Source organism: Kwoniella bestiolae, chromosome 2, assembly GCF_000512585.2.
Source record: "Kwoniella bestiolae CBS 10118 chromosome 2, complete sequence".
Taxonomy (NCBI): Eukaryota; Fungi; Basidiomycota; class Tremellomycetes; order Tremellales; family Cryptococcaceae; genus Kwoniella; species Kwoniella bestiolae.
Window position 1 is genome coordinate 2,890,847 of NC_089242.1, and position 27,570 is coordinate 2,918,416.

A 27,570-nucleotide genomic window follows, 5' to 3' on the forward strand; every position below is an offset into this window, starting at 1 on the left:
AACAGCAAAAACATTATCGTGAGATTCCGACGGAACCAGGCAGAGAGAAAAGCATAGTGAGAAATATCCACTAGACGATTTCACCCATCTATGCGTTTCGCCTCTCTACTACAGCGGAAATGACGAACAGCATGAGGACGCGAAGTCTGTCCCGCCCGATCCCCTCAGTGTCTCACACTGTGCTGTTCTTGGACTTGTACACACTCTCTCACCTGACCAGCCAGGGAGCCGCCGTCAAGATTGTCTAGCGATGCGGATGTGTGCCTTTGGCTCGCACCTGTGTAGGCTTCGTGGTCCAAAGTAGAGTGAGATAATCATAATTGTATCTTGATTCAATCTACCTGTCTATTGAACCTGCATGATGCGAAATTGTACGGACATAAACATGTGCGACACGACCTCTTCTAGCCGTATGAGTGAGAACAGCATAGGGCATCTTTTGACGTAGGGGACTACCATACCTATGCGTTTCTGTCGCACAGGAATAGTAACAAGAGAATAGCATAGCATGGATCATATCCATGGTGCGGTTCGAAATCGCATCTCACAGTACGTTTCTCCTCTCGCGAGGGTCGAGAGCAGCATAGGACGTTCATATGATGTTGGCGATTCCCATACCTATACGTTTCTCCACTTACGTATAAACCTGGTACATGGCCACTTGGTATGGAGAACAAAACAGAGAACAGCATAGTGGAAAGTATTTATCCACGGTGGAACTGTCTGTGCGTTTCTGCTCACACCTATAGAGCGGATTCAAGCCTTTTGCTAAAATAGTTGAGAACAGCGTAGGGTGACAAGTTTTTATCCATGGTGAATCTATGCTGTATGTTTCTCTTCAGATTGTGATTACAATATACGACTCATGCATACACTCTTCATTCTATACTTCTGATACCCTACTTCCATCTAATCTACAAAATCAGTCAGGTCATCGTACCTCGGTCCCACTTCCATCTATACCATACTCAACGCATCCTGCAATCCAGCAACTTCCATGACCCCTCCTACCAAATGCAAACTTCCAGCTACCAATACTTGCTTCTCGCCCAGCCCTCTCACAATCTTGATGGCGTGTTGGATCGATGGGACAGCATGGACGTCATCGGGGTTGAAGGAGGGATTGAGCTTTAGCCATGCTTCCCTCAAGGCATTCTGAGTGGCAAGTTGGGAGAGGTCGTTGGGGTCGATGGCATTCGCGTGGAGGTCTATGAGGTATCTCGAAGTCAGTCAGGCATCTGAAGATGGATGTATTGAGGGGGAAAGCAGGAGCAGGTAAATACATCAGAAAATTGGAGAAACCAACTCACCACTCTTAAAGTGCCCATCCGTGTACGTGACGTTCGTACAGAAAATCACTTTCGCAAACTCCTTCCCTAATTCCTCTCTGCTGATCCCCTTGACCTTCGATCCAGTCTCCAGCAACTCGCCCAGAAGCGATTCACCAGCTCTCCCCCCAGAGCAGTTGAAAATCAACACATCAGGCTTCTTGTCACCTGCAAAAGCCCATTCTGCACATGATCTCAACGATTCAATCGTATGTGCGCCGTCCAATAACCAGGTCACCTCACCCTGCTTCACCTGCTGGCATCGTCCGGGCCAGCGTGTGCTGGCTAATGGCTCGATGAACGATTGGGGTATCGTGGAAGAAGAGGAAGGATGGTTGAATGGATATTTCTGGATTGAGAGGAATTTGGAGCATAACGCTACGGCTAATGAGGCGTTGATGAGCTGATGAGAGCCTGGTAGACCGAGTGGAGTAGAGGGTATCGTTGGGATGACTTCGAATGGGGCCTGGAGATAAAGGCACAGTATTAGCAATAGACCTGAGACGTAACCCAATGACTCTGGAGAGTTTGGGTAAGAGACGTTCTTGTACATGATATAAAGGAGTACATAATCAGGCAAACTCACCCCATTCTTCTCCGCAACCTCTTTCAACACCTCTCCACCCTTATCCTGCACCACGCTCAACGCAGGTACATCCTTCTTATAGATCCCAGCTTTATTCCTCGCTATCTCCTCTATCGTATTACCCAATACAGCCGTATGATCCAGCCCCAGACTCGTTATACCAGTGACGATAGGTTTAGGCACGATGTTGGTAGAATCGTATAACCCTCCTATACCCACTTCTAGGACTGTCGCTGTTATTGATTCAGACAGGAAGACGTGGAAAGCTAGGAGAGTGAGAAGTCGGAAGTAAATGGGGAATTGGGGTGTTTGCGGAGTGAGGGTCTATAATGAGATTAAGTGGAATTAGTACACCGCTCTTTCATGTAATATGTTTGTTTCCGCTCATTTCAGGTTGATAAGGTGTGAACTTACCTTGGGATCAGATTCCAGCTTTTCCCAGACTTCGAAGAAGTATCTGGCGAAACTCTCTTCAGATATCGGTTCACCATTGATCCTTATCCTCTCTCGTACCGCGCATAGATGAGGGGAGGTGTATAATCCTGAACACGCTCTACTATGTCAGCTGGCATGCAGTCGTATAGTGCATGACCACAATGGACATGATGAGATTGAGGGGTATACTCACCGATCTTTCCATTTGGTATATGTGTTCTCAGAATTCTCTCGGTAAACGCTGATGTCGATCCTTTACCTTTCGTTCCTGTTATGTGTACTACATTCAATTTGTTCAAGTCGTTGGGCTATATTGACGCAGCACGATGAAACATAACATCAGCTGTTGTTCATCATCTCATGTACGTGGGATGACCCACCTGATATCCTATCTTCCGTAGGTAATCGTGCATCTCGGCAACAGCATGTTCGTTCAACCTTCCTCCTGATTTACGTATCGCTTCGATGCTTCATTCCAGATGTTCCTACATCAGCAACTAGTCCAGCACGTAGTCTCTCCCTTGAGAGGGTATAGTGGTATCCCTCATAACGCGACAGCACTCACGTCGCCGCATTGGATTGACAGGTGTTCAACAACGAGATGGCCTCCTATCAATCGCATCGACATTAGCGTGACATGTAAATCACTAATTCGCAAACAGACTCACCGAATAGGTTTTGGTCCTCGTCATCTTGTATAAGATCGAGCTTAGCCTCATGAACGATGAAGAAGAGGTCGCTACAATTGTAGCCTGTTTAGTTGGTCGTGATTCGGTTCGTGTTGTATGTTTGTATAGGTCTGTGTTTATTTTGATCTTGATCTTTCCAGCTAAATGAAGCCTTGAGCTTTGATCGTTATCTCAATCTCGACTTTCAAGTGCATGACTAACTTTGTAACACGTGGCGGATGATGCGATAAGTGGGATACCGATTCAAAGATTAGGTATTCCATATAGGCCAAGTCCGAGTACCTTGTAATCCCAATCCCAATCCCAATCTGTTCGTAGCAATTCCAAATCTCAGTCAAATGATTTAGGAATTCAACCCCTTCTCTTCCCACTTCTCCTCTTATGCCCTTTATGGAATTCATGGTATTCCAATATGCTTAATCCACTAGGTATTTACCCTATTCAGCTTCGCCCTGCTGACTGCTGTTGTGGGATGCTCGGAATACCGAAGGGTTTGCGTCACTTGACAGAGCCACCACTTCGGGATGTTGATCTACAGGAATTCGTAGGGTTGGCTTCATTCGTTAATTCGGAGAACTAACGAATGTCATGTTAGTTGAAAGAACATGCTTCGTTATCATGTTTTGCTTCTAGTATATATATAACACGAGAAGCAATGTTTGATTCCTCCTCCCTTCTCATAAGTCTCCAACGCATATTTCGCTTCAATCTGTATTATCAACACAAGAAGGAAGTAAGGAACGAATCCAATACAACCCTATCGATCTTCCCCATTGATGTCCAGCCTACATCCAACTGAACCACTCTCTCGGTCCCAAACACACACTCAGACAATCTCACCAACATCTACGGCTCATAACTCCACGACCGAACTGATCACACGTGCTTGTACATCTATGGGTGAATCTTCCGATCAGGCAGCCAGAGAACGGAAGGGATCTCCTTCAGGTGGATATGGTAGTAATACCACTGGAGAATGCTCTGCTACGATCGAGTGCAAGGTGGATATGAAAGGGGATGATCAAGAGGACGTATATTGGGAAGGTAGAAAGCAAGAGCGTGGCGATACATCTAATGAGGAAAAACAAGATGAGAAGAACGTACCTCCTGCCCGAGTGGTGTTCCCACCTTGGAAGAGGAATGACGGGTGGTCAGGATGGATGGGCGATACAGTCACCGCTAAGTCGCTGGTACTTTGCTTGATCTTGCAAGCTTTCTCTACTGGGTGAGCAAGCCTTGTCCAAATCAACATCATCATTCAAAAAAGATCTCACTGTTCTGAACCCAAAGGACGAATGATCACTGATACATTTACTGTATCTGTATAGTATATTGGACGCTACGACGTACCTCGATTTCTCGACTTTTGCGTCTAATCGTGAGTTCCATCTGCTATAGATGTGTTCCACTTACATCTCGCCTCCATGGACCGATCTGATCTGAAGCCCTCAGTCATATACCTATCTTCCCATGCTAACATGTTCCTGACCCATTTAGAAACCGGTAACACCATCCTCCTCACAGTAGCCATAGTAAGAGTATCAGGTCATCTACTCTTATTGACCGGTATCTCCCTGGCGAGTTTCCTGAGTGCTGCCTTGGTATTTGGTCATATCGGACATCTCGTTGGTAAGTATCCTATCTTTTTTCATCCCGCACTCCATACCTGCGATATGCATACGCCATAGACCTGTCATTGACAACTCTCTTCTTAGGCGTTCGAAGACGTATCTGGCTCCTCCTCAACGTCCTCTGTCAACTCATCTTCCTAATCCTCGCAGCAATCTTCTTATCACCCTCTGGACCCCCTCAAACGAGACTAGGAGCGAAACACGAATGGGTGATTATATCCCTCTTCGCCATAATGTCAGGTGCTCAAGTAGCAGCCGCCCGTCAAGCTTCCATCCAGGAGATACCCACCGCACCCATGACCTCTTCTTACGTCGATCTCGTCTCTGACAAGTACCTCTTCGTGGGGTTCACACACAAACATGCTGGAGGACGGAATAGGAGATTGGCCTACATATTAGCAATGATCGTTGGGAGTTTTATCGGTGGGATCATGCATAAGTATGCGGGGTCGTGGGTCGTGGTGGTTGTGGCTATGGCGTTCAAGTTGGCCGTGGTGGGGCTGATGGTGGTCGCTCCAGCGGAAATCAGGGAGAAGAAGGAGAAGGGTAGGAATGCTTGTTAGTTCGTGTGAGGAGTGAAATGTCAATTGTGTATAATATAGAGGTTTGATTGTATATATCTTTCGTCAACTTGTCGTATAGATTTTCCGGAATGGTTGGCCGTCTTCTGCATTATTGTATATATCATTCTATAATTGATATGACACTATGATTCTTTTCGCTGCATCTAGGGTCTCTCACTTCGATCGGCCCTCCTGAAGACGACGATGAAGTCGCAAGCCCGTGCCCTTTGGGTGTATGTCATGTGCAAGCTCTCACACCAAGTATGAACAGTCAACACTCACATCCAACTGATGGCAGGATGCATCCATCAGTCCTCATCCCTATCCCGCTCGATCTCCGCCCTCAACATGTTTACGTAATTATGATAAGTCCGCTGCTGTGGTGTGAAAAATCTGAATCAGCTTGTTGCGACCGGATGTATCAGCCGTATGATGTGATTATGTATGTGATTATGTGATTCACAGAAAAGAAAGAAAAAAAAAAAGAGGACAACTCCGGTTCCTCCGAGGTAATTTGTTGATGCTTTATAAATCAGATCCAAGATACAACACGGTCCCATAACCCCTCTTTATCTCGTTTTTATTCGGTTCCTTCGATATCATAGCAACCCATCACTCAGCTACCTCATCTTGGGCCACTCCCTCTCCGACTTGTATATATTCAATCCTTGACCATTCATTCCAAGGATATTATTCCTTTATCCCCCAACAAAAAGTAGTACCACACTACGTCGCCACTCTCAAGATGATCCCCAAAAGATCACCTTCACCCGTCCCCTCATCCTCATCTCACATCCATCAACTACCTCCTAACCATTTCCTATCCCTCCAACCGTCCTTTGCGCAACCATCCGTCGCATTCCCCTCCGGTGTCCCATCAACATCGTCGCACGAGTCAAACGGCCAAGCTCCCAATACCGCGTCGCTAGCTTCGGCCGATTTCGAAGTTGATGTCAGGACGGGTTTCTTACCTGGTTCGAGCAATGTTGTGAGGTTACAAGGGAAATACGAGGTTTGGGAAGAAGCTTTGGATGCTGCTAGGAGTAGTCAGCCTGGTCAGGGGCTGATCGTGGGTGGACAGAGGGATCAGGAGAGGCTGTGGAGGAAGGGTATTGAGATGGTAAGTCGCGTGACTGTTTCTAACGATCGAGTGGGAAACCATTCTTGACGAATATGTTTGTCTGATGCTGACTTATATGGTCGATATCTACAGATGCCCGTCGTCGACACTACCGACCTGCTCGTCTCCTTACCGCACGTCAGACGAGCCCACGTCGTCCTCACCTTCCTTGCCCACTTCTTTGTCCACACCACCCCTGCACCAACAACAACTGCCCCGTCCAAAGAGCCCATCCCCGTTCCAGCATGTATCTCCGTCCCGCTTCTTACCGTCTCGCCACTCCTCGGTCTACCACCTGTCCTCACATACGCCGACACAGTGCTGTACAATTTCCTACCTTCCAATCCCTCCATTGCCCCCAGCGCCTATTCCAACCCACCCAACGAAATCATCACCACCTTCACAGGAACACGAAGCGAAGAACAATTCTACCTGATCTCCGCTCTCACTGAAATCGCAGGTGCCGAAGCCCTCAGGCTGATGAGGCAGTCATTAGACGAGTTGTTCATAGCTGACGAGAAAGCTTTGAAGAGGTTGACCATCTACTTGAAGAAATTGGCAAATCAGATAGACAAGATCAGCGATATCACCATGACGTTGATGAAGGAGGTTGACCCTGAGGAGTTTTATCATTTGATCAGACCATGGTTCAGAGGTGGAGATGGAGATGGACCCAATTCTGCAGGATGGAATTACCTGGGTCTAGATGATACTTCCTCTTCCACATCCGAGGCTGAATCGAGGAATACTCAAGGCAAGAAAGGAAAGTTGTTCTCTGGACCTTCGGCCGGCCAGAGTTCCCTCATTCACGCTATCGATATCTTCTTGACTGTCGATCACTCACCTACGGAACAGGAGAAATTGGAAGCTTTGAATGCTGTCGAATATCCTACCGAATCTAAAATCCTTGTCGACTCTACACCTATCAATCCCGACTCACCTCAATCACCCCCCACCGCTCATGGACATGGACACGGACACGGTGCAGCACCCAAGGGAGAAGCCACTTTCGTACAAAGGATGTTACAGTACATGCCCCTCCCCCACCGATCATTCATCTTACATCTTTCTACTCATCCTACTCCGCTCAGACCTTTGGTGGTACATTACGCATCGTCCCATCCAGCACTGGCAGCAGCCTATGATGGAGCACTAGAATCGCTCCGGAGATTCAGAGAAAAACACATGAGGATCGTATCGTTGTTCATCGTTCAACAGGCTAGACGACAGCCCAGTGAGAGGGTAAGGAAGTTGATGGGGTTGGAACCTCTTACCGAGGAAGAAGAGCAGATGCAGAAGGAGGTAGATATCAATGAGATTAGGGGTACAGGGGGCAGTGCTCTCTTCAAGTTTTTGAAGAGGTGTAGGGATAATACAACAAAGGCTATGGTCAGACCTAGTCAGGCGGGATACGAGTTAGAGTAAACGATGGAACTTGAAAGAAAGAAAAGACGAGTCGCCTTTTGGGAGTGGAAGGGGACTTGTCACCCGCTATACCTGTAGCGAGGATTTACGAACTATAGAATAACATAGATGAATGGACATTTTTGGTTTTCTGGTTTGTTTGGATTGTATGTCAGTTGTAACATCATTGTAATATAGCGGAGAAGGATGGATTTGCTAGGATAGCTGGGACAGTATCTATCATGAGTAATGCATAGACGTAGCATCTTGTTGATGAACACACATGTACATAATTCAGTTCAGTGCACTGTACACCTTTCACGGTGTACATACAACAGGTACAATACAATATCTTGACATGGTCATCACCGATCACATATTCAAGTATTGATGATTCATCTACAACGTGCCCACGAGTGAAACAAGAACGACAATACAACTGCAATGTGTGCGGGGACGATGAGACACTTGTAAAAGATGAGAGAGAATGCAGGATCAACGAGGATGACGGATCGAGTGAGTGAAAGAGAGCAATTCGCAGTGCAAAATACACTCGAAACGAGATATGCAAGCCAGAACAACCTGTCGATATTGTCTAATGCACGGAGAAAGTCAGAAGACCAGTGGATGTTGACGACTGTGTGCCCACCGGTTGGCGACGACGATAATTTAGAGCAGCAAAGGTGGTAACGGTATGGTAGATGCATGATGTAGATATAAACGATGATACGATAAACAAGTTGGACGACGATCTACACCGACAAGAGCAAACAATCACATTAAGTTAGCTCATCTGCTCTTTCGATTTGGTTTATCCGGAAAATTTTCGAGAAAGAAAAAATTGTCAGAGGTAAAAGTTTAAGGTAGCGTGGTTTTTTCAGCATCGACGACCTGAACCCAAAAAGGATTCAAGAGTCCTCAAGCCAAATGCACTCAGGTCATCAATCGATAGAGGGTAGGTATGGGAAAGGGTAAAATGGTGCAAGCGAGGTAGTGCAGCAGGGAAAGTGAAGTGAAGAATGAAAATTTTCATTTGTTCGATGGTTGAGTGGGAATGCATGCTCACCTATATACAGATATATACCCAATTATCCTAAATACCACATAACCATCCAGCTCTTTCCTCCTAACCCAAACAAGTCGAGTCGAGTAGTCGAGCGAAGATGATCGCACCAGTTATATCCAATGGAAGAAGAATGGGAAAGATAGGAAGAGGAAGCGTCGATCAGAAAGCCACATCCAAACCCACGAGACCGTCCCTCTTCTCGATCCAAAAGGAAAGAGATGAGTCCACGAGAATCGCCAGCTTCTTCGATAACCTCCTTCCCGATCCCCCGAGGGAGAAGACAGGAAACGGCTAAATGTCTCTGTGAAAGAGTAGGATGGGTAACTTTATCATCACCTCGACGTGGAAAATGTGGCTAGTATGGACTAGCAAAAAAGAGACAGTGACTATACAGAAATCCTGTAAAAATCGAAGAAATCGAAGTCAGCGACTGCAATTTTCGCAAAGAAGATAAAGAAGGTGTAGAGAAGACGATGGGGAGGGTGAGAAGAGTCAAAAACGTATAAGGGGACCCACCTGCAAAGTATGATCAATGAAGAAAAAAAAAGAAAAAACAATAAAGAGATACAATTGATAGAAGGTTTATATACACGACGCAACGGGTGGAGGGTGGACGTGTTGCCTCCCAAAATCTTGAAAATCTGCGGGCGGTATTACGGCGTTATCTTGAGGCCGACAATGGCACATGACATGCCTAAGCTTTTTTCCGCACACCTATCGGTATAAAACCTCCACTTTGCAAGTCCACCCTCGCTTTGGGCTTCGTTTGAGTGTTTAGATCAGTTTCACCTTTCACGAAAGAGTGCAAAGGCTATGCATCGCATAGAGACACTGGATCATTCTAGAGGGTTCCGTGGATCAAGATATTATACAATAGATCACTTTCCTCGTTCATCCGACGTGCACTTGATGACGAGTTGAATGAAATTTGTATCCCGTCGTTGGCTGATCTTCAGTTAGCGATAGTAGGCTTCTAACATCATTCAACGTGGATTGACAAACCTATTATCCTGGCATAATCATCTTACAGCTCCCCTTTTCCCTCATACTTCCGACCACAAGTCCTATTCGCCCCCGCAGCGGCTTGTTATATGTATTGTGGTAGTAATCTCTGTACGCCAGTTCCCCGACATCGACATCTCGTTTTCTGATGATCGTTCTAAACTGCCTTTTGTAATCTATGTACTCGAACTCGACTTGAGTCTTTTCGTCCACACACCAGAACGCCTGATAGCCGTCCGTGTAGTGGGGTTCTTCACAGCCTGCCATGATTGCTGGGAGTGCGAGAAGGACAGATGTAGGTGCTGTGAGTGAGAGGTGACACTTCATGTTGATGATTATGAGCGGAATCGATGGAGAGAGGGTGGTACGTGGCCACATATATATATATATATATTCGTACTTGTATACTACCAGGGGGAATCTGAAGCGAGACAACCTTAGAGTTTTGATACGTTAGTTTGAGATGGTTTTACCTTCAGCGAATAGCGAGCTAACTTATCCAAAAATAGACAAGGCGTCATGATCACAATCCTCAGTCGCAGAAACAGATGGTGTACTCCACTCCTTGTGGACTCGCACAAGACCATTGGCTTAGCGGAGTGCATCGATGGTGGACATGACTAGGCTATGAAACCCCAATAGACCAAACCAGTTCTGATACTTCACTCTAGGTCGAACAAGCGTATTGCATGAGAAGGTGATTCTCGAAGCCTGAGCATGCATCAGTACAAACGTCTCACAGACAGATACCGTGAATGATACCTCGATCAACATCACGGACCTCACCTGATCACGTTTCTCCGAATCAGCCCTACTTATCATCTCCTTCGGCTCCAGCATCACCTTGAGCAGTCGGGTCAAGATAAGCATGATAAGCCTTGTACACCGCAGCCATTACCTCTTCCTCTTGATGGTCTTTAGCCATCTCGGTGAACCTCCCGTCCATATCGAGGTATTCAAATTCGATGTGAGTGACTTCGTCGACACAGTACCATCCTAGAACACCGCCCAGGTAGTGGGGGTCTTTGCACCCTGCTTGGACTGATTTGGTAGCGAGCAGGAGTGTGGTGAGTGCTAAGGATAATTTCATGCTGTTGCGAGGTGTACGATATTTCGAGCTGGGAGGGAGAGGATTCAATTTTACGGGAGAATTGAAAAGGCCTTGCGATCCAAGTCTCATACTCACACAGTCATATGTTGACATGAAGCCCAAGAAGACGGTTGATTGAAAACGTATATCAGTGTGTCGTATAGCTTGATTAGGTTGAAAAATGAATCACGACAAGATATCGTAGGCAAGGCACTCGTACTCATGAACTTAGTATTGTATCTCAGCTAGATGATGGGAGCCCCTATTGATTATGACTAGATGGACAGACGCAACAGGATGGCAACGTATTGTTGTCACACCATACTGAGGCAAATGGTCTGTACGAGCATTTGGTGATCCTCTCATATCGCCGGACACTGATCTAGCTCAGGCTGTGGTGTACTGGGGAGGTGAGAAAGAAGGTTGAAATCTGCCAATAAACACACCCTGAAATCTTCAAATTATGATATCGACCTCCACCATACGTGTCCACCCAAAATATCTCATCAGCTCCAATTTAGGTTGGTCAGGTATATACATGCGTGGGGATGATATCATGTTCTTCATACATAGGAAGAAGATTGTACGGGTTACTGTGTCAGATCAAGGAGGGTCCTCATTGACTCATGCGCCAAGTACGCTCTACAGGGGGGATACGATCAATGACAAGAATCAGAAGAATGTGGAACCAGAAGAAGAGGAGAGGAGAGGAGATCTGTCGAGTGGGTTCAGTGTGAGGCGAAGGCTGAAACACGTTCAAGTAAAGTCAGTCGTCATGTCAAACTGAAGAGATGGAAGAATGGACACACTATCAAGCTGCCAATCTATGTCGTCTAATCCTCATTTGACTCGACCTCTTTGGTGATGACCTTCTCTTGTTCGTGTACCGTCTCCACCGGTTCGACCTTCTTATTGGGATTTTTTCTACCTCTAAGTTCACCTTCTGACGAGTCATCTCCTCCCCCAGCTGAAGCAATCTTTTCGGCAATCTGTTTCGGATTGTTCATACCTCTACCTTCATATTCTTTCGCTTCTTCGCACATCGAATACCATTCCATGTTATCCCAGCAGATGGTGATGACGGCGTCGCTTTCGGTAGCTGATACACTGATGAATTGAACACCTTGGTCGGCAAAGTACGAGAGGAGTCGAGCGAGGGCTACACCGGTATATTGTTCATCGTGATCGACTTCCATTTGGGATGTGTCGACTTCGTCGGAGACGTTGAGCACGCAGACTACCATGTTCGCGAGTTGAGAGATGCCTGATAGGGCGATAGATTGATTTGATATCGAAAGCGGTTGGGTGTGTACTTGTAACTTAAGAAAGTATGGAGAGAAAGAGGAAGAAGAAGAAGCTGACGAGACGTGCAACTGATTTACTGTCACTAGCATACACTAGCACTGTAGGCACTAGTAGTATATATAGGCAGAAGGTTCTCGACATGACCACATCGTGCAGGCAGATCCCGCGCCTAACTGAACATTGTGTAACCTGACAACCAACTCGTTATAACATATGCAATCTCGGCCAAGCATGTATTTTATCATGTTGTCAAAAGCCGAATGAGCGTTGCAGCTATCTGACAGGTTTTTTGACATGAGATTGCATATAATATATCATATTTCAGCATAAGGGGTTTTATACATTACAACATTTCAGGGGACGCTACTTGACCAAGCCACTTGTCTGAGTCTCGTGATCATTATTCGACCGTCAGCTCAACGAGTGACTTTCAGTGTAGGCACACAGTCGCACAGCCAGGAGCAGCTCACCTTATACCCAATCGGGATCCCCAGAAGGATCATCGGTCCATTGACCCCACCCGCACTCTTCTCCGATGAAACCAGGATATGCCAGGTTGCTACAAGGGCAATCACCGAGATAATCCTGGTCAACTCCAGTCCATATCTTCACTGTTCCCCAGTATGAGTTGTCATCCAAGATGGCAGCACATACACCCGACATGGTAGCTTCAGGGCCCGCGATGAGGTCATAGATTATATCCACCATATCACTCCTCGGCGCTGCCATAAACCTATGACCCTCCTCCGCAGTATAATGAAAATTGATGCAGGACCAATCAGCCCGTTTCGAGTTCGGTTCTGCGAGTACTCGTAAGGAAGTCGACGATATCAATCCATTGTCGTCCACTTCGGCGGTGGCCTCACTCAGGATCAGCTGGTTGTGTTGTGCTCTTTTATCATCGTAGATGGATAACTTGATGGGTTCGAGGAGGGTGACTCGTCGGGTGCTCTTACGAGTCGAGTCGTCATTGACGGGATCCAACGAGAGGATATCTTCAGTGGATCGCCACGATAAAGAGGTATACCTTTGCTGTACATCGTTGACTGCAAGTTGGTTCATGGCCCAATCGGCTATCGTTTCGGAAACGAGAGATGTGTTGTGCCATTCAGAGAACTGGTGAAGGCTCGATCCGCCGCCACTGATACGATATCGACTTGGATGTGAACCTAGTTTCCCTTTGACTTTCTTGGTCTTACTTCTACCATTGACATTCGTACGCTTATTCCTACCACCAGAACATTGACATAACTGGCACGAAAATCGAATTCCATGAACCGGACCAAGCCTTTCTCCCACACATCCCCCATCGCTACCTTTGTAGCACTTCCCTTCATTGCCATCGGGGAAAAACTCGCATTCCTCCCGTTTACACTCGCCACGGTCACGTGAGATCTCGGTCATATAACATTCAATGATTCTCTTGTCAAGGGGTTCGAGCTGCTGGATATGGTGAGGCATGACCGCCACTGTGGATGTGGAGCTCGGATCGGACGTGGTGTTATGAGTCTCTGGTGTGATGGCGAGAAGTCGAGAGGATGTCGAAGGAGCGAAGAAGAGCAGGAAAGAGGCTGAAAGAATATAAAGGAATGGGTAGTACATGCAGATCATGGTCGCAATACCGATACAAGGTTCACGAATCGATATCGACCGGTTCTGTACTTTGGTCAGCGAAGAATCGATGATCAAGGATCAATTGGACCGGATAGTCTGTGAGGGGTATGTAAGGACGAAGAAATCAGCGAAACAGGCTTACGTCTCTGAAAGTTGAATAGGAGATGGCCAGATGTCCTTCAAGAACGATTCAGATCGTAGGAATAGGATATGAGGAGGGGAAGAAAGATGATTTGGGCAAAAACGTAGCTCAAAGCAGCATCTGTCTATAAGAATTGTCCAGCTTCCCTCAAAGCCGGGGATGTTGCCAATGTGCAGTCCTTTGTGACCAGTCTAACAGCCTCATGTCAAGTGCATTGCCGATCGGATTCTTTAAAAGCTGACGACCTCAACCTTGAGTCGTGTCAGGATGTATTCAAAAGGTGATCTTTCCTTACTTCCCTCTCCAACCGATGTCAAGATTATATGCCGGAGATGCGAACACACCAAACCCAACAGGTTAAACCCGATCGTCGATCAACCTAGAATAGTACATGAAGTGTAAGATGCTGTTTGTCGCGAGAAGCAGCAAGATCGATCTACGCCTCACCTCCTGTTGGCCTGACGTTACTTGATGCGCAGCTTCAAGTTGACCTCATCTCCAACAATGTTTGCAGTCACACGTAACACCGCGGACTCTACCCAATGATGACTGGTCGGGGTTACATGCCGAACGTAAGTATGCTTCGCCTAGCCATCATCTACCGATCAAATTTGATGTTAAGCTTGGTGGCAAAAAACCATCGACCCGTACTGACACACCCGATGACTCACGGTCAAATGGCATGATGAAAGGTAGCGGCCATTCCGAGATCATGATGATCTTACTGCCTCGAGCGTTTGACAGTCTAGAAGATTACATTGCCATTTTTGCATCATGGGGTGTCAGAAGGGTGCCGGATAGACGTTCAGCGTGGGAAAAAGGAAGTTGGAGGAGTGATCAACCATCATCTAGTGGTATGCATGTTATGAGTTCCTCAGTGAGGCTCAAATTGCTGTCGTTAAAGCATGGTCACTGGTATGTATTGCCTACTTTAGTATTATTGAGTTCTGACCTTGGGTTGCCTTTTTCGAACAGGGCAACAATGGTCATTGATCGTGTACAGCCCGTTCTGGTACATAGACATGCATGTCTTGATCTGACCGGCGATTATCAGAAGGATACACACATCCTTGAAAGAGAAGGTGTTTAATCTACAGAAAGATACCCGCTTGGTATTCGATCGATGATGTAAGAAGACTGGAAGCGGAGACTTAATGCGGATTCGTCAGAACGATCTTTTGTTGATGTCATCGCTAGTTTGGAATAGGAGACAACTCACAGAGAGCGATATCCAATCATAGCATCATTCCTCTTTCATCCCAGCTCCTTCAGCCGAACCTTCGTGCTCTTCTTCGTCCCTTGAGTTCATCGGGGTAGACTCATCCACAGTCCTCATACCGCTTACAGGATCCTCCGTGAAATTTCCATCCCCATCTTTGATCTTTTGTTGATCGTCATCGACAGCTTCCGTGGGATCTTCGAGACTTCTCATATTATCTTCATCAAAGCTTGCTCGAGGGTTCTCCGACATCTCTTTCCAGATTCGTTCGTGACCCCAGTGAACGGTAATGACAGCGTCTGTCTTGGTACCTGAAAGACTGATGAATTGGACATGGTATTGAGCAAGGTTCTTGAGTATCCTAGCAAGAGCCATGCCGGTGTATCTCTCTCGATGATTGACTTCGATTTGGTCAGGATAGATGTCGGGTGCCAAGTTGACGATGCAGATTGTCATGGTGTATGTGCGAGGTGTGCGGGGGGTATGGAACCTGGTGGTAGGCTGAGCGAGTGACGCTTTGATGGGATATCGGAAAGCAAAAAGGACAACACCGGTAATTGATGAAATAGTTTTGGAGGGTTGTATAACTTCGAAACAGGAAACAAGTGGTTTGTTTTCTGTCGTGAAGAGAGTTTAACCATTTACCCTCTCTGAATATGTTTTCAATAAATACCGTTGCGCACTGTCCTTTGAGTGAAGAAAGAATCCACAGTAAATACCTTTGAGCGCAGATCCCTACTCACAGATTCAGAGTAAACAACAAACAGTCACCGAGCTTGAATTCGAGCTGACGAGAGACTATTGCTTAGCAACCTTGACGAATAGCTCATTCGACTTGACTTGACAGGTTAATAGTTGAGCGGGAATGAGAAGATTTGGGGAATCATGCATATGCATATGGGTGCCAAGAAGGAAAGATGGTCTGGCATGGTGATACTGAATACTATGTGATGAGGATTCTCATTGTGAAGAGCTGACGAGAACGATTGGGTGAATATGTGAAGAGGAATGTATCATACGAATTGCGTGTGGCGCCTGCAACACAAGTTAGCATTCAAACTCCCAGCAGGATTACCATCACCAACAGACCAATTCTTGGAAGCCCTGGTCAATCGGGAGCATATGAGACGGGGGATATTGGCTCACCTCAGCGACTACCTTTCTGAGACATATCCCCTACGATACCTCCTCGGCTGCTTGATCGCAGAGGTAATGCCAATCCGGTCTATCCCAATTGAAAGTGATCACGGCGTCTTCATTGGTAGCTGTTACGCTGATATAGTGAACATTGTTCTTGACGAAAAAAATGAGAATCTTGGTGAGAGCGAGAGCGGTAGTTGACTCTACGTAGGTGATTTCGGATTGGACGACGTCTGTTTCGTCGGAGATGTTGATGAGGCAGATGATCATTTTGTCGGTGTGATTGTGTGGTTGATTATGGAGAGGATGGCTGTAGACGATGTGGATAATACGAGGTCGAGAAGGAGGAGATTGACAGTAGAGCAGACATGAATAGTGATTCATTGGTTTTGTGTGCGCATGGTATTGGCTTGTTTGTCTGACTACCAGCGCTCCTGAGATCTACAGTACTATTCAAAGGAGTGTCTGACACATCAGAGATCTTTAAGCGTCCGAGAGTATCTGCATCGTCGTATTATCATTTCAAATCATTGTTGTTGTCCTCTATCGTTGACCAAGGCCACGACTCAGGCCAAAGCGATATCCCATGTGCCGCTCCAAAAGTACCGAGCGGAACACCAATAAGACCCGGTGTTTTGTCCCAGTACCTGTCCAATGCAAGGAGCATGCGTTTGAAGAAGTTGATCATGTCGATGATTGTTTCTGAGCGGTTGAGAGATGATAAAGCATGGGGATCGAGTTGACTATGTATTTCATGATATTCATTCTGTTCATTATATATATGTATGACGACTGGTCCGATGGGGGCGAAAATGAGAGATAAGTTGAGTCCGTTGTTTGCCGAAGGTATTATGTAGGTGCTCGCGCTCGAGCCGGAGGTGTATGGTGGAGGCGGAGTTGCTGATATGGTGCTATCTCCCGTTCAACAGATTCAAGTCCAAAAACCGTTCACTGCACCTGCCGAGCATTCGTCCGTGTGAGAAGGTTCCCACTCAGATCATTTGAAAGTCTTCCAGACCGTCCAATGCGCTTGAAGCCTGAGACTGTGCACCTGACACTCGATAGCAGCGTATGCGCCCGGACAACGAAGACCAGGAGGAAGTGATGGGATAAGGATGACACTCAGCCGCCAGCTGGCGGACTAGTGCATCGTGTTGATCTCTTGTCAGGTCTGCATACAGGGTACGGATGGTTTCGTTGTTCGTTGGGTCGAGCTCGGTGATTACTACGGTCTGCATTGAGTTCGAGCTACGATGGTTGGTGCTCAGTCAGCTCGGACAGCTGTTGAGAGTGCGAGCAAGTACTTCACTCACTAGTCAAGCCATGTATCTCAGAGGCAATTTTGGTCTCAACGCGCTCGCTTTCTATGCACTGTGCCGTGTCTACGTGTGTGCTGTTCAAGGTAGCAATTATGAGAAGATCGCAGAAAAGAATTAAGAGATACTCGAATACCACTGAATAGCACTTAGCCGTCCACTGATATACACCCTGAATGGACCATGCTATTTGCACGTGGCTCAACTTAATATCATTCATCATTCCTCCACGTCCACGTCCGTAGTTTCAACCAAAGCACAGTTCGTGAACAGTGATTGCGAAAGATAGATTGCATTGCATACATAGAATAACAATCAAAAGAGCTCAACACCCCTCGTCACGATGCTCACCTCGCTCCGTCGTTTGGCCGTCATCGGCTTGGTAGCTGCTTCTTCGGTTGTTGGAAAGGGTGCGATAGGGATCAAACAGGCGAAAGTAGCTGTTACTTCTTCTGATGGGTTGGGTGATGCTACCTATACGTGAGTGATCGTACTTATCTCACATATCATCTCCTACTGGTGCGATACCCATTAGAGAGAGTTTGGCGCTGATGTATTGTCTATTCCATATAGCTTGAAAGAACCTACACCCCTTCCTTCACCTATCGCATTGACAGAAGGATCAACCTTCAAACTTTCATTCTCCATTATCGACACCTCCTCTGGCGAGGGAGTATATCCACAACAAGCTCATCTGCTATTCGAAGATCCAAAAGGAGATGATGTGACTCTACCAATCAGCGTGAAGAGCAATGGTAAAGCTCAGATTACCATTGTACGTGTATCTCAAGCATTTCAACCATTTATCTCGGAACAGAATAGAGCTGATGATCCATGTGATATACGATCAGAACACTGCCAAACCCCACCCAGCATTACTATCAACCCACGGCAATTTCCACCTGACCCTCCTCCTCAGCTCGTTAGATACTTTGGAACCCCTCTTGTACCCCCTCGGAGAACTTTCTTTACCGCCCTCGTTACTCAAACCCATCCCTCGAAAACGACATGACCTCCCTCCAAGACAGGGCGAACCTGCTTTCCAAGCTCAGCAGGAGATCTTCCATACTTTCAAGGAGGATCCCAAGACCGTTGGATGGACATTATCGATCATTGGGGTGGTGATCACCTTGGCTCCTTGGACTGTGTTGTTGGGATTGGTGAGTTCTTTGTCCTGTTCGCGCATGCCTTATCCTTCAACATAAGAATGATACACAAAGCTCAACCATACGTATGTATACTGATGAACGTCTCCTGCTACAGCTCGGCAAGATCTCCCCATCACTCAACTTCCAAACTCCCCCCGCATCCTCGTACATCTTCTTACTGGTATTAGGCGCATTGGAAGCGTTGATCTTTGTATATTGGCTCAGGCTCAAACTCTATCATGTCAGTGGAGACTCCTTTGTTCCTACACTACACATCAGATAAATCCTCCTTGTTACACTGTCAGATGCTAATCATTTCCTGATGTAGCTCTTACCCGCTTTCCTCGGATTATCGGTCATAGCTACATACACTGGTATTGTCGCTTTGAGAGAATTGAGAGCTAGGAGACTTAAGGCTGGTGGTGCGCCATAAGCTGGAATAACAATCATGATGGAATTGCGATAAGAAGCTGCAAAAAGGTAGATAGGACCAGATCCACCAATGAATGCATCAATGATTGAAAACGTCATTATACGAGTTAGAGATAACGATATGACCAAGCTGCGATAGCCATATGCTCACTCAACAGGCAACAGATAACGAACTCCTAATGCTGATACACATGATTGATTGCAGTATCATCTCATCGAGCAGATCTGAAAGAGAAACATGACAGAGTGGGGAATGGGTGACCGTTGAGAGATAAGAGAATGAGATGACGAACGTTGGTCCCACTAGCTCTATCTATCGTGGAACACCTCCTTTATCCTCATCTTGGTTCAACGCTAGCAATGATGGTGATACATGTCGCCATTAAACGTGATTTGCGACGGGTTCAGTATAACCCAAGTGCCTCGAGAGCTTACCGCCGGCTCAATAGTGTTTTAGTACAATGTGATGTGGTTAAGCCAATTCTCTTGGCAAGCTTCCAGATCCTGTTGAACGTGACTATGATTGTGACTATGATCGCGTTTCAGATCGGCGTATCCCCTATGCATATCTGCCAAGTCTAGATCATGAAGTAGACCATCACCTTCCTTTGATTGATCAAACGTTCATGAGCTACGTTGCACTACTCAACTCGAGTCTCGGACGCAGATAAGGGTTCTTCTTCACTTTGATGGTGTAGGGATGAAACGCGCATTGATGATTTGATTCTAGGACATATCTTCGTGATTGCCGACAGTCCATGCGCTAGTTTGCTGCAACAGTACAGTATTCTATCGATACGAGTAGCTTATACCACATCATCATGCATCATGATTCAAGGCAGGTATTGTCATACCCCGAAGACCACGTCTCACTCCACTGTGCCGAGAGATATGATTTCCCCAGAGAGAGGCTGTTCTAAATTGGGCTACACTGATCCTGATTCTCACGTGGTATATTACGCAATTTCAATTGAAAATGGAATCAACACAGCTCCGTCGCTCTCTCTCGGTTGTAGATCTCTGCAGTGTGCTATTTCATCAAAACTCCTTTAGGTACCCTCCTTTGTACATCACCGTCAAAGCTTACACACACCTGCTTATCGAACGTTTCCTTTGTATCATACACCATAGCCGCATCTCAACCCACCCTTTTCATACATCGATCAACATCAACATCACCGTTTGACCCTTAGTCCTCACTCCTGTGTAAAACCTTTCAACATCAACATCAACATCTGGACTTGTACAGGTCAATCGCACGTGTAGTGAAAAAATTGTACATCATCAAACTTCGAGGATAGCTGTGGGAACTGTACTAGTGGATCACCTTATCTTTGTCGGCTTGAAGTTTTGAATTTTTGGAATAGGAATAGGAATAGGAATAGGAATAGCAAATTTGCATGAACGATATGATTGTACCACCAATATAACGGTCGTCTACATTGGACCTGGTATCGAATGGATATATAGCAACCCGATTTGGAAATCTCAAAAACATATAATCAAAGAGAGGATCTACTCGAGGAAGGGTATTCATTCCTCAAATATAATCCAAAATGCCTTCATTACCTTCTCTTCCCTCTCATCTGGCATTGCCCTCGACGGCGCAGAAATGGAAGACTATGTTTTTCAAATCATTGAATTTCTATCGTATACATCTATTAGCCTTTACCATAGTGAGTATCAGCTCTTGCCATTCAGTTCCTTTCTCTCAATGGATACGCAAGCTGATTCTCATGGGATGTAGATACCATTGATAACCTCTGGGATCATGTATGCTGCGAATACCGAATATCACATCGACTATGTGGACTGTCTTTTCTGCTGTATGTCAGCGATGACCGTCACTGGTCTAGCAACGATCAACCTCAGTACGCTGAGCGCGTTCCAGCAGTTCATACTGTTCTTTCAGATGATCATAGGTAGTTTGGTGAGTACACACGTACCTTCTTTGTCGTTTGCTCTGACTGTACAGGGCTAACTCATTTCATCCCCATCAGACATTCGTTTCCATCCTCATGATCGTTGTCCGACAATACTTTTTCCTGCAATCATTCAAACACGTCTTGAAAGAACGTCAAGCTCGATCCAAGGGATTCAATTTTAGTAAGACCTTCTCTAGAGTGGGTACGATCGGTGCACCTGTCTCAGCTATCAAAAGGAAATTCAGCGGTCTTGCATCGAAAGATAAAAAGGTCAGTTGACTATACTCTGGTCTCATCGTAAATGCAGACTCATATTGATGTCGTGATCTTCGATCCCAGCGAGAAACAGATATCAAAGAAGGTGGAGATGAAGGACGGACCTCGACTCCTTCATTAGAGATGAAACCCGTCACCCCTGCTCCACCTTCACCCAAAGGATCTCACCATAAATCCTCAGCGAAGAAACACGATACGAAAAAGAAGGGACATAAGAAGATCAATCCCGACATGATCAAAAGGGTCTCGGGCGGAGGAGTGGGCTTGGTCAATCCCATGGGGTGGTACGACGGAGAACGAATTGAAATCAAAACTCCGGCGCCTACACCGGAGCATATCGATAATCTACCTCTTCCCTCGGAGAATGGCGGTGTATTGGGATTAAGTCTGGAAGATGGGAGGGGTGTACAGAGCGGGCAACAGCTGAATAGCGCGTTGGAGAAGGCGGTGGAGGATGGGAAAATGGCTATTGTGGATGATAGTAGACCTGCATCTACTACTATAACCCAGAGTCCTGGTCAACTCACACCCGAGGAAGTTCCCAAAGGATTACCGCCCTCACCTCGTCAGAGGGTTCCCTATGCTGGACTGCAGCTTGCAGATGGTAAGTCTTCTCCAGTCCAAAACCCCGAGCTCGATCTGATGAGACATATGTTAGATGCCTTCCCTCGATCCAAGACTATCGCTTTCGATGACGAGCAGGCGGACTATCAGGATCCGAGAGGTGCGACCACACAACGCGAAGGTGGTGGTTTCCCCAGATCTGCGACTTTCCGTAGTGGTGGTGGCGAAAGTGAGTAAACGCTTCACTTTCCATTTTGAAAGAGCGAATCAAGGCTGACTCCATACCCTTCTCCACTCTTCTCCACTTTGGTAGATCGACTTCCCCGAGAACCAACTTTACAATCCGGCAACTTTCCTCGTACATACACCTTACGACCCACCGTATCTCACCGGCCTGATCCACGTATGAGTGGATTTGGAGGTTTCCCAACCCCCTTCGAAATTGGTAAAAAATTGTTCAGAAAAGCTTTCCCAGAGGCAACCAACAACTTGGCCAGGTCATTGACAGTGGCTAGAACCATGACTGTACCTCGAACGAACACTGTTGCTGGACGAGGCAGTATCGCAGCTGCTAGGGGGAACGAGAAAGAGGTCCCGTACATCTCGTTTGCGGCTACGGTGGGGAGAAACTCGATGTTCCATAGTCTGACGACCGAGCAGATGGATGAGCTGGGTGGTGTGGAGTATAGAGCGTTGAGGGTTTTGTTATATATAGTGGTCGGGGTGAGTCTATCCGTTACTAAATCAGTACCCCGCGATTCGTCTACATGGGTGAGTGATGTACTGATATCTGTGCAATCCGCCAGTACTTCATCATCTTTCAATTGGCCGCATTCGTCATCATCGCTCCCTATATCTCCGCTCAGGGAAGGTACGATAGCGTATTCGAAGCCCAACCCAGGCTGGTCAGGATACCTTGGTTCGCCCTTTTCCAATCTGTCTCTGCGTTTTCCAATACAGGAATGAGTCTATGTGATTTGAGTATGGTCCCGTTCCAGGGAGCTTACCTGATGATCGTTGGTAAGTGACTCGGCACGTCTCTCTTAAACATCGATGGGTACAAGCATGCCAACTTATCTGACTCCTCGTTTAGTCCTAATCATACTTATCTTTGCTGGAAATACTGCTTTTGTGAGTGACGATTATGATATCTTCACACGAATATTTAGCTAATTTCCCGCTCTCATCGCATTTCTCAGCCTATCTTGTATGTGGTCTATCTCCAGTCCTATCGGTTGAGTTCTTTTGACTGACATACGACGATGCAATCCAGTTTGAGAGGAGTAGTGTGAGTGTATTGTTGGTCTTGCACCAATCTCCCATGACTGGTTCAATGGCTAATAGGCTTGATCAGCGCTTTGATATACCAGCTCGTACCCAAGACGTCCAGAGCTTCGGAATCACTGAAATTCTTGTTGGATCACCCTCGAAGGTGAGTGCTTGGAATGTATTCGACAACATACAGTCTCATGAACTGACCATCATCGCAGGTGTTTCGTTTACCTCTTTCCTTCAACTCAGACTTGGGTCCTGCTATTCGTCTTGATTACCCTTACGTGAGTCGTCATCGATGATCGTCCCTCAGCATCATCGTTGCGCTGACGAATATTTTCAAGGGCAATCGACTGGGTCAGTTTTCTGGTGCTGGATATTGGTACTCCGTGAGCTTTTACTCCGATCGGGGTCAATCTCAAATTCTGCTGACTTTGTGTGAATCACTTTTCCAGTGCTATCGAAAGTATACCCGTTGGGACCAGGATAGCTGCCGGTCTACTACAGTCGGTTGCTGTCCGAGCTGCCGGATTCGGTATCGTCGCTCTTGGCGCTCTTGCTCCGGCTGTGAAAGTGTTATATGTTATCATGATGGTGGGTCGTGGTCATCTGGGTTGAAGGGACGTCACTGATATACCGACGCTTTCTTTAGTATATCTCCGTATATCCCATCGCCTTATCGGTCCGAGCTACCAATGTGTACGAGGAGAAGAGTCTGGGATTATTCGGTGAAGAAGACGACGACGAGTTTAATACGGAGGGCGAGGGTGCCCAAGCTGTGGCAAAATATATTGGATGGCACGCAAGGAGACAACTGGCGTTTGGTAAGTCGGGTTGTTTGGCGAAACGAACAAAACTGATTGATCGTCTTAGATATCTGGTGGCTTGGGTTCGCACTCTGGCTTATATGTATCATCGAGGTATGTCATGCAATCTCGCGGCAACGCGTGCATCGCTGATCTGAAGGTCGTGTAGCGAGGACACATCAATAACGAGGAAGACAATTTCAACATCTTTAATGTCATCTTTGAACTGGTCAGTGCGTATGGTACGGTTGGGTTGAGTTTGGGTGTCACGTATGACAACTTCTCGTGAGTGAAACATCATCCTCTATATTTGCTCCTCATACGCTTCTGGGGCTGACTGAGTATATAATCATGGTTAGCTTCTCTGGGGGCTTCCGAAAACTATCGAAATTGATCATGGTACTGGTCATGCTTCGAGGAAGACACCGAGGATTGCCTGTTGCTGTGAGCGCGACTGTAATCCATAAACAGCGTAAAGAGATTCGCTGACAATTCCGATGACGTATTGATAGATCGATCGTGCTGTGATGTGTAAGTTATATTAGTATATCGTTGAAGGAGATATCTGGGGCTGATATGTCGGTTTTCACACAGTACCCAAAGACTTCACCGCCGCCGAAGAAACGGCCTTCGAGGAAGAACGATCCCGCCGAGCCTCACGACGCGGAAGCATGTTCGAAGGTGATGTCTTCAGCACGCGCAGAGGATCATTCAATACTCTATCAGGAATGGCCGGTGGTAATGGTAGAGATCTATCACCTATACATGGCCCCAACACCGCCTTACCAGGACAACACCACCATCACCTCCCCGGTCAACCAAGTTCCCACCAGATACACCACAGCCCCACTCCCAACCACCATCGATCGACCTCTTTTGGCGGATCTCTACCTGTTCCTGGATCGCCTTCGAGCAACTTCAGTAATGCTACTAGCGGAGGTGCCGATCGAGGATCACTGCAATTCTCTTTGCCCCGCGTGGAAAGTCTGGAAAGGCCTTTGAGGAACTTCAGACCCGGTGCGGCTGGTACGGGGTCTTTAACCCCTGTCAAGGAGAGTTCGATGTCTAGGAACCCTACGGTTGTGTCGCAGAACGATACGTTGGATGATAGCGCTATTGTATAATCGAGTAACGGGAGATCGGTCAATACAATATCCCAATACCACATTTATCTGACAAAAATCATCAACATCTACCATCACATACATATATATAATTATACGCATTTTTTCTGCTTAGCATTGCGGTAGGTTTCGTCTACATAGTTTCATTTCTCGATTTACCTTACTTTGTTGTGCTATTTAGTCAGTCCGGGATGTCGATGTCCATACGATGTATATATGTTATAGAGCATTGAATTTTGCTTGACAACAAGGCTGGTCCAGTGTAAACTATATTACCAGTTGAAGTGCGAACCCTCCAAATACGGGGAACAGCATAAGTCGTATTAGCAAAGCAGCAAGCGTGCAAGTTTATGTGTCTCCCTTCCCCGTTGTACTAAATTCTAAATTGTTCCCCAGGAAACCCGGCATACGATGAGCAACGGATCTCAGTCATATATGTGTGCTTCTCAATCCTTCACAGTAACTTCGGGGAGAGCGATTCGCGACTCCAGAACAGCATGGGAAGTCCGAGCAAAGTAATAGATTACAACTCTATTTGATATCCTTTCCCCTCATTCCGTCGCTAGTGCCATACGTAAGGGCACAGCAGACAGCAAAGAAAGGGCGCACAGTAATCGACAAATTGCATTTTTATGTGTTCCTATCTCCATTTCATGCAGGTGGATAATGTCCCACCCATAACATACTCGACACCATACTCCAGACCACACACCATCCAATCCAATATTTACCTATTTTCGTCAATCTCAGTGTCCCTCGTTTCCCATCTGTACTTAACTGGTCTTGCCAATTCACAGCCATCCCAGCGATGTTCCACCAGATCACCGGATCTGTCACACATGTTCTGAGGAGTATCTGAGTATGCGAGTTGAGCAACAGCAATAGTATCATAATTGTGTGGTGGATATATAAGACCAGTAGCTCGGACCGCTGCGGTTGAGGGATATTGGTAGTTTGGCGTATGTAGCCGAGATATCGTTTGATACCCCAAAACGAGACCAGGAATATAGGTAGAGGTAGAAGGATGTTGGGAATATTAGAAATGGTCCAATAGTTTAGAAAACCTATATTCCTACTCGACAAATCCCATTCGGACCAGCTTAGAAAATAAACAATATATCGCTTGGATGATACGGCAACGACCGTTCACTCACCAGTACTCCTTCTGCACAAATCCATAAGCAAAAGGCAATCTACTCTCGCACCATGGTCTTCTGTCTTCCGTCTTCTCCACACAGAAAGAGTGATAAGCGTACCATTGGAATAGCAGGAAAGGGGAGATCGGCAATAGACAAGGGATGATAAGTCTATATGATCGAGTAATTATCCTCTGTATTGGTATATCAGCTTTTCATCGATCTGCTCTCTCTCTCTCTCTCTCTCCATCAACATCTTGAGAAGCGATTAGAAGTGGGTTGGTGAATGGACTCACCCTGATCAGACCTTGAGCTGTCATACTCTTAACAGTTACCCCCTCCAACACCCCCACTCCGCTCAAAACCAGGACATTGAATATCCCCGTAGCTCTCATCCCCGTCGAACAAGCGAACAACACCCCACACAACATGTACTGCCGTCTGACAACTAGGAAGTACATTCCCGAGAAGGTCGTAAGTGCGTAGAGCGGTTCGGTGTAGGGTAGAGAGGGTACAGGGCTCGGAGGGAGTAGGTATAGGAGGGTAGTGAGAAGGGCGAATTTGGGGTTGTATAGGTGATTTGTGAGTCTATGGATTTACACTGTCAGTCATATACATCAGAAGGCGAGACCGAGACCGAAGCCAGAGTAGGATATAGCATAATGCTCAACTCACTTATAAAGCATTATACTAGCTCCAACCCATACTACTGCACTAACCCCCATTCCACCCCATACTATATCTCCCACATCCACCTCACCCCCTCCCCCTCTCACCCAAGCTGAACATTCACCTGTAATCCTCAGTAAAGCCATGAACAGGGGCTGGAAGGCCAATTGCTGTTCATGTGTATATCCATGCTCTGCAATCGAGACGAAGTGGACAGCATCCCATCGTAGGCCTGGTAAGTTCCTGGCGGAGAGTAAGGTGTGAGATGAGTCGAATGGGGGGAGTATCCTCGATAGGACGTAGAGGAAGATGATGTGAATTAGTCGGATGGATGTTCCCAACGCGACGATCAGGAGTGTGGGAGAGTGGGGTATACTGTTCGACACTGAGCGAACTGTTGAAAGTGTCATTGCATCTTAGATGATGCCTTTTGCAAAGTGTAGGAAAGCAAACATGAAGAGCGCGATGAGAGTTAGACTCGTAAGTCGGAGGTCCAACGGTCAACCTCCACTTCGATTGTGGTCGCGACTTTGTCCTCATTCCTTCGTGCTTTTCGATCCATTCTGAT

The 27,570-nt window shown here is 46.5% G+C and overlaps 11 protein-coding genes across 11 annotated transcripts; 4 read left to right on the forward strand and 7 right to left on the reverse strand.

Annotated features, from left to right (window-relative positions):
* Window positions 1-957: 957 nt before the first annotated feature.
* I302_104232 (uncharacterized protein) lies at window positions 958-3,041 on the reverse strand (the record flags this gene model as incomplete). Its single annotated transcript, XM_019189598.1, has 8 exons — window positions 958-1,208; window positions 1,311-1,794; window positions 1,915-2,238; window positions 2,329-2,456; window positions 2,543-2,657; window positions 2,730-2,817; window positions 2,915-2,958; window positions 3,018-3,041. 8 exons carry the CDS (start codon window positions 3,039-3,041, stop codon window positions 958-960), a joined length of 1,458 nt encoding a protein of 485 aa, XP_019049160.1.
* An 893-nt stretch (window positions 3,042-3,934) lies between these two features.
* Window positions 3,935-5,232, forward strand: I302_104233 (uncharacterized protein; the record flags this gene model as incomplete). The annotated part of the gene is made up of 4 exons (XM_019189599.1): window positions 3,935-4,263; window positions 4,367-4,416; window positions 4,536-4,667; window positions 4,754-5,232. 4 exons carry the CDS (start codon window positions 3,935-3,937, stop codon window positions 5,230-5,232), a joined length of 990 nt encoding a protein of 329 aa, XP_019049161.1.
* Window positions 5,233-5,977: 745 nt separating this feature from the next.
* I302_104234 (uncharacterized protein) lies at window positions 5,978-7,777 on the forward strand (the record flags this gene model as incomplete). Its single annotated transcript, XM_019189600.1, has 2 exons — window positions 5,978-6,352; window positions 6,446-7,777. The coding sequence occupies 2 exons, from the start codon at window positions 5,978-5,980 to the stop codon at window positions 7,775-7,777; spliced, it is 1,707 nt and encodes a 568-aa protein (XP_019049162.1).
* A 2,858-nt stretch (window positions 7,778-10,635) lies between these two features.
* I302_104235 (uncharacterized protein) lies at window positions 10,636-10,914 on the reverse strand (the record flags this gene model as incomplete). The annotated part of the gene is made up of 1 exon (XM_019189601.1): window positions 10,636-10,914. One exon carries the CDS (start codon window positions 10,912-10,914, stop codon window positions 10,636-10,638), a length of 279 nt encoding a protein of 92 aa, XP_019049163.1.
* Window positions 10,915-11,747: 833 nt separating this feature from the next.
* I302_104236 (uncharacterized protein) lies at window positions 11,748-12,158 on the reverse strand (the record flags this gene model as incomplete). The annotated part of the gene is made up of 1 exon (XM_019189602.1): window positions 11,748-12,158. One exon carries the CDS (start codon window positions 12,156-12,158, stop codon window positions 11,748-11,750), a length of 411 nt encoding a protein of 136 aa, XP_019049164.1.
* Window positions 12,159-12,690: 532 nt separating this feature from the next.
* I302_104237 (uncharacterized protein) lies at window positions 12,691-13,821 on the reverse strand (the record flags this gene model as incomplete). Its single annotated transcript, XM_019189603.2, has 1 exon — window positions 12,691-13,821. The coding sequence occupies one exon, from the start codon at window positions 13,819-13,821 to the stop codon at window positions 12,691-12,693; it is 1,131 nt and encodes a 376-aa protein (XP_019049165.2).
* A 1,397-nt stretch (window positions 13,822-15,218) lies between these two features.
* Window positions 15,219-15,650, reverse strand: I302_104238 (uncharacterized protein; the record flags this gene model as incomplete). Its single annotated transcript, XM_019189604.1, has 1 exon — window positions 15,219-15,650. One exon carries the CDS (start codon window positions 15,648-15,650, stop codon window positions 15,219-15,221), a length of 432 nt encoding a protein of 143 aa, XP_019049166.1.
* Window positions 15,651-16,370: 720 nt separating this feature from the next.
* I302_104239 (uncharacterized protein) lies at window positions 16,371-16,604 on the reverse strand (the record flags this gene model as incomplete). Its single annotated transcript, XM_019189605.1, has 1 exon — window positions 16,371-16,604. One exon carries the CDS (start codon window positions 16,602-16,604, stop codon window positions 16,371-16,373), a length of 234 nt encoding a protein of 77 aa, XP_019049167.1.
* A 1,389-nt stretch (window positions 16,605-17,993) lies between these two features.
* I302_104240 (uncharacterized protein) lies at window positions 17,994-19,231 on the forward strand (the record flags this gene model as incomplete). The annotated part of the gene is made up of 5 exons (XM_019189606.1): window positions 17,994-18,130; window positions 18,224-18,425; window positions 18,502-18,810; window positions 18,914-19,039; window positions 19,127-19,231. 5 exons carry the CDS (start codon window positions 17,994-17,996, stop codon window positions 19,229-19,231), a joined length of 879 nt encoding a protein of 292 aa, XP_019049168.1.
* A 1,555-nt stretch (window positions 19,232-20,786) lies between these two features.
* Window positions 20,787-25,197, forward strand: I302_104241 (uncharacterized protein; the record flags this gene model as incomplete). The annotated part of the gene is made up of 20 exons (XM_065869830.1): window positions 20,787-20,906; window positions 20,978-21,160; window positions 21,231-21,425; window positions 21,495-22,035; window positions 22,090-22,224; window positions 22,309-22,718; window positions 22,802-23,015; window positions 23,089-23,126; window positions 23,195-23,202; window positions 23,269-23,283; window positions 23,350-23,427; window positions 23,486-23,551; window positions 23,612-23,656; window positions 23,723-23,861; window positions 23,920-24,091; window positions 24,141-24,187; window positions 24,243-24,358; window positions 24,433-24,517; window positions 24,586-24,604; window positions 24,668-25,197. The coding sequence occupies 20 exons, from the start codon at window positions 20,787-20,789 to the stop codon at window positions 25,195-25,197; spliced, it is 3,156 nt and encodes a 1,051-aa protein (XP_065725902.1).
* A 651-nt stretch (window positions 25,198-25,848) lies between these two features.
* On the reverse strand, window positions 25,849-27,412 carry I302_104242 (uncharacterized protein; the record flags this gene model as incomplete). The annotated part of the gene is made up of 4 exons (XM_019189608.2): window positions 25,849-26,269; window positions 26,352-26,527; window positions 26,630-26,921; window positions 27,009-27,412. 4 exons carry the CDS (start codon window positions 27,410-27,412, stop codon window positions 25,849-25,851), a joined length of 1,293 nt encoding a protein of 430 aa, XP_019049170.2.
* Window positions 27,413-27,570: the final 158 nt, after the last annotated feature.